Here is a 6,000-nt window from a genome sequence, read left to right as displayed (position 1 = left end):
AGACAGAGTTTGGACTTTTAAAATCTCAAAATCAGAAAAGAACACCTAGATAAGTTGTTTATTGTCGGCATTCTAATGCCATGTATACTCAGCCATCGTATCTAAATAGAATTATGCATTCTGCGCATGCTCGAGAATTTGGATGGCTTTCACTCGGAAGTGGAAGCAGATGGCTCTGGTAATAAATAGCAGTGTTGTTGCCAGAAAAGGTCAAACGACACCTGCTATTATCACCGCAGCCAAAAGATCTGTTGTTCTTCTCATATGCATTACTAGAAAGTAAATAATGTACACTGCTGTAGCATCGTCCATCTCTTCGTACGCCATCTTTGTTTGAAATGTTGCTGTGACGTGTAGGTCAACCGGAAGTGGCTCTACAACCACTTGTTGAAAGGGCTACAGCGCCACATAGCGTAGCGGAGTCAGCCATGCACCGGACATTTATTCGATTCTCTGAACGGTATGTATATTCAGACAAGTGACAGCGGTCCGTTCAGTGACAAAAATCGGTATATGGCTTAATCGTATCAAGCTATCCCATTTATACGTACTGAGTGTGTCCTCAGAGTCGGTGTCTGTCCTCAGAGACAGTGTGTGTCCTCAGAGTCAGTGTGTGTCCTCAGAGACTGTGTGTGTGCTCAGAGACTGTGTGTGTAAAACTAAAGCTCATTATAGAGGCCACCTAATGGGATTCTAACGTTTTTAAAGTTTTATTTAACTTTAATAAATGAAACCTTTTACCTGAAGAAAAGTTTGTCTCAGTTAAAACAGGTAAGGTGACTTTATATGATCCAATCAGATCACTACAGAAAACAGGTGTGATAATGAGGTGGACGTGACTGCAGGACACACACACATACACACACTCTGACTGAATGATTACACAAGGTGAGACAGGTCACACACATACACAGTGTCAATGCGTACTGATCAATATCAGGCCGATCAATAGGTCGTCTATTGATCGGCAGTAATGGAGAACATCAGTCTGAGAGAACGAGCTGCAGATAAACTGAGAGAGAGACTGATCTCAGATCACAAATCTGTGACTCAACATTTCACAAAACTTTAAATCATTTCTGATCAAACTGAAATCTGGACAGACGTCAGTATAACCTGTGTGGAAAACATGTTAATGCTGTTTGTCTTTATCAATGTTTATTTTTCACACTTCGTCACATGGAACACTGGAGACTGGCATCAAACCACTGACTTTTTGGTCAGTGGACAACCCGCTCTATCTCCTGAGTCTCAGCCACGCTTGTTATTTCTGTTACTCACAGTGAAGACTAATTGAGTCTGCCTCACTCTGCAGTTACACCACATAACCCCTAGTTGTCACTGCCCTGAAGAATGTTGAAGTCGAGCTGAAGAACTTTTACTGAAAACACGCGCACGCACACACAAACACACACACACACATACAGACACACATACACACACACACTGAGCTTGGGGGTCTCCCTGAGGACCTGTTTGAGAGCAGAGAGCTCTGGTTGCCGTGGCAGCAGCAATTCCCCTCCTCCAACAACTTGTTTTCTTTTTTCACTCGTTTCTCTCCTTTGTTGTCCTCTCTCTCACATGTTACAGGAAACACTGGGACGTGTGGGAAACACAAAGATATGTAGGAAACACTGGAACGTGTAGGAAACACTGGAACGTGTAGGAAACACTGGAACGTGTAGGAAACACAAAGATATGTAGGAAACACTGGGAAGTGTAGGAAGCACAAAGATATGTAGGAAACACTGGAACGTGTAGGAAACACTGGAACGTGTAGGAAACACAAAGATATGTAGGAAACACTGGAACGTGTAGGAAAGACAAAGATATGTAGGAAACACTGGAACGTGTAGGAAGCACAAAGATATGTAGGAAACACTGGAACGTGTAGGAAACACAAAGATATGTAGGAAACACTGGGACGTGTAGGAAAGACAAAGATATGTAGGAAACACTGGGACGTGTAGGAAAGACAAAGATATGTAGGAAACACTGGAACGTGTAGGAAACACTGGGACGTGTAGGAAACACAAAGATATGTAGGAAACACTGGAACGTGTAGGAAACACAAAGATATGTAGGAAACACTGGGACGTGTAGGAAAAACAAAGATATGTAGGAAACACTGGGACGTGTAGGAAACACTGGAACGTGTAGGAAACACAAAGATATGTAGGAAACACTGGAATGTGTAGGAAACACTGGGACGTGTAGGAAACACTGGAATGTGTAGGAAACACTGGGACGTGTAGGAAACACAAAGATATGTAGGAAACACAAAGATATGTAGAAAACACAAAGATATGTAGGAAACACAAAGATATGTAGGAAACACTGGGACGTGTAGGAAACACAAAGATATGTAGGAAACACAAAGATATGTAGGAAACACAAAGATATGTAGGAAAAGACTGGGACGTGTAGGAAACACAAAGATATGTAGGAAACACTGGAATGTGTAGGAAACACTGGGACGTGTAGGAAACACTGGGACGTGTAGGAAACACAAAGATATGGAGGAAACACTGGAACGTGTAGGAAACACTGGGACGTGTAGGAAACACTGGGACGTGTAGGAAACACTGGGACGTGTAGGAAACACTTGGACATGTACACACACACACAAACCACAAACCAGATCCAGAGGCAGGTCAAGGTCCGGGCTCAGGTCCAGACCCTCCTGTCTTCATGACTGGTCCACGACCAGACTCCTGATCAGTTGAAATGAGAAACCTAAAGGAGAGAATAAATAAAGGAGTGTAATAATGAGGTGTGAGTTTATCAGTCATTCATCTTAATGACTTCCTGTTTGTTCTTTTGTTTCCTCTCAGACGACAAAACGAGGAAACGTCGTTTTAATCACAAACTTTAAAATGAAGAAAAGATAAAAAACATGTTGAACATGATTCAGTCTGTTCTTCACCTGCGACTCTTTTCAAACACACTCAGTCAACAGTACTGCAGCAAGGCTCCTGGTTCTGATCCAGGTTCTGATCCTGGTTCTGATCCTGTCACTGGTTCTGGTTCTAGCACTGGTTCTGGTCCTGGTCCTGGTTCTGGTTCTGGTTCTTATCCTAGTACTGATTATGATTCTGTTCCTGGTCCTGGTATCAGAACTGGTTTTGGTCCCGGTACTGGTTCTTATCCTTGCACTGGTTCTGGTCCTAGCCTTGGTTCTCATCCTGATTCTGGTTCTTCTCCTGATTTTGATGTCACATGTGTGTCTGTGATAGGTCAGGCAAAGCTAACAGGCTAAAGACCAAAGCTCGCTTGTATTTTCCAGCATGCATTGTTTGTTTGAGGTTGTTTTCAATAAAGTTTTTTAAAGAGAAACGGACAGAATGTTTTTTCTTTTTGAATTTTAATCAGATGAAAAATCCGTGAAATAAATCTTATTGATGAAATTGTTTCTTTTACAGTAAAACACATGACAACAAACAGTGGAGCTGATTGGACGTCAGCTGTGATCGACAGCTCTATAAATGTGTGACATTCAGGTTCACATTTCTTTTTCGATAAAAAAACGACGCACAACACACACACTCAAACATACACACACACACACACACACACACACTCAAACACACACAGACAGACACACACACACACACACTCAAACACACACACACACACACACACACACACACACATACTCAAACACTCAAACACACACACACACACACACACACAGGTATAAATACATATATATATTTTTTATGTAACAAAACATTGACGTCAGTGAGGGGGCGGGGCGGGGGCGTGACCAACCACAGTGACATATAAATATTCATCCAACTACAACTTTGGCAAAATGTACGAAACCCACACAAACACATGGGCGGGGCTTACAGTTTTTACCCGTTGCTTGAACACTATAGACACATGCTTAAACCAAAGTTACATAACTTGAAGTTGTTGTTACGATACCTGAAACAAAGTGTAACCGGACCTGAAACAAAAGCGCTGTTTTGCACTTTAGTTGCAATTCTGCAACACACTTGCTCCTGCACACTACACACTATTTCATACATAAGACACTTAGTTCAAAAATGAAATCTCAGGGTACCATTGGGAAAACACATCTATTCAAAATACAACACACAATGGTAAATTGAAAGTACTTAGACACACACCTGAAAATACTTACTTACAAAACTGAACACCAATCAGCTACAAGAAGGCCATTCATCCATAATAAGGACATTCGGACTGGAGAACAGGTTTGTCTTCAACTCTCTACTCTACTCAGACTGTATCTAGAGTATTTACAGTACTGTACCATATCACGTTACTGTATCACATGTACTGTATTGCAGGGTGGCTAATGCTTCTTTTCTAACAAAAGTGGTAGTTTTGTGGAACATACCGTGATAACGTGTTGAGATGTTTCAGTACTGTGTATGGTAAGTACAGTAAAGTACAGTATTTACAGTATTGTAAATACAGTAAAGTACAGTATTTACAGTACTGTAAAAAAGAAGCAAACAATAACAATTTGTGGTTCCATTGTTCTACAGAATGTCTAGAAGACCTCCTGGGGGTGGATGCCAACGCTTGTTCACCCAACAGTAGGAACTAAGTGAACCTAGTCAGAGCATACAATCTGCTGGGATGGATTCGGCGCACAAGGGGATATTTTCCCAGATGCTTAGCGAGAGAAGACATTGCTTGTGATGTTGATGAGATCCTGTGGCCGGACCCCAACATTACAGTCGTGAACTGTAAAATACACGACTGTGATGTAATGATTTTGAATTGAGTATTTCATTTTTTGGTTGTTGTGAAAACGTGCCTTCAGTGGAACTGAATAAAAACAGTGAAAACCAAAGACTGCAGTGTTTTATATAAAGTAGACTAGTGTGATGCTGCTGATCTGAAAGTTCATATGATGCAAGTGGGTCTCATTTTGTTTCAATTTGACATAGATGTCAATGGTTTATTTCCCAGTGTTGTGTCTTATTTGCTTGTGTGTAGAGTTTTGACACAATGAGCCAAGTTTTGCAAAATGTGTTCAAGCAACGGGCAAAAACTGGTAAGTGTTCTGGGCAAAACTTGGGAGTTGAGGGAGGGGCTATGAAGACATCTCTGAACAAGAAGACGGACAGTCACAGTAGCCTATCAGGATGCAGGATTCATTTTTACAGTGCAAGTATTTAAAAAACAAACAACAGACATGTGGGGCAGGGCTAAATGAACAATCGGCGGGGTGAAAAGGAGAGACAATTTGCATTCAAATTTTTTTCTCCATGTTTCAGTTACAAGGTTGTGACATCACTTTTTTACCAAAAATTGTTTTTTGATGCAAGGTATGATGGGAAGTTACCTGCTCATTGACAGGTGTGATAGTAACCATTATGACCCGAGCGTTTTTAAGTGTTCTGATACGGGACCATTTTTCTGCATCAGTTCATTGTTTCTTCAAACAATATTAAATCACGGATACAGGAAGTGATGTCAACACACAGGAGTGACATCAAAGTTTTAACACCCACAGACCCCACCCCCCAAACACAGAGTAATATTTACAGTGGACACAACAACGTCCTGTTCGTTTTTCTCAGTCCATTCACTGACGAAAGTTTGTTCTACTGTGATTGACAGGAGGAACACGCTCTCTTGACTGGTCAGCTGCTGCCTGAAGCCCTCCTCCTCTCATGTGATTGGTGCTGGTGGTCAGGAGGAGGATTTCTTACATGGGAGGGACGACGAGGCCGGACATGGCTGCAGAAAGACACAGAGACATACGAAGAATAAAGGTTAGTTAAACTACTGCTGGAAAAAACATTAGAAAAAAAACCACAATGCTGCAAAAACTTTGTCGTTCACATCATGTCGTGATTTACTGAATGATTTGATTATTAACTGACTGTCGCTGTGACCCTGAACATCTCACTGAGCTTGAATCTTAAACATCACATGATTGAAAAAAATAACAAAATCTGATTGAGTTGATAAAAGTGATGGGAGGAAACTTTGTGAGCAGCTTTTATCGGCTTT

The 6,000-nt window shown here is 41.3% G+C and overlaps 1 protein-coding gene across 2 annotated transcripts in view; it reads right to left on the bottom strand.

Annotated features, from left to right (window-relative positions):
• Positions 1–5,121: 5,121 nt before the first annotated feature.
• LOC109642644 (transcription factor COE3-like) overlaps positions 5,122–6,000 on the bottom strand; it is a 28,990-nt gene continuing 28,111 nt past the window's right edge. For both annotated transcript variants that reach the window (XM_069517896.1, XM_069517897.1), the window contains exon 16: positions 5,122–5,724. In XM_069517896.1, coding sequence (XP_069373997.1) covers positions 5,693–5,724 — 32 coding nt within the window. In that variant the 3' untranslated portion in view covers positions 5,122–5,692. The remainder of the gene's footprint in view (positions 5,725–6,000) is intronic.

Source organism: Paralichthys olivaceus, chromosome 21 (genome assembly GCF_024713975.1).
Source record: "Paralichthys olivaceus isolate ysfri-2021 chromosome 21, ASM2471397v2, whole genome shotgun sequence".
In the NCBI taxonomy this organism is placed as follows: Eukaryota; Metazoa; Chordata; class Actinopteri; order Pleuronectiformes; family Paralichthyidae; genus Paralichthys; species Paralichthys olivaceus.
This window is presented reverse-complemented; position numbering and strand designations above follow the sequence as displayed.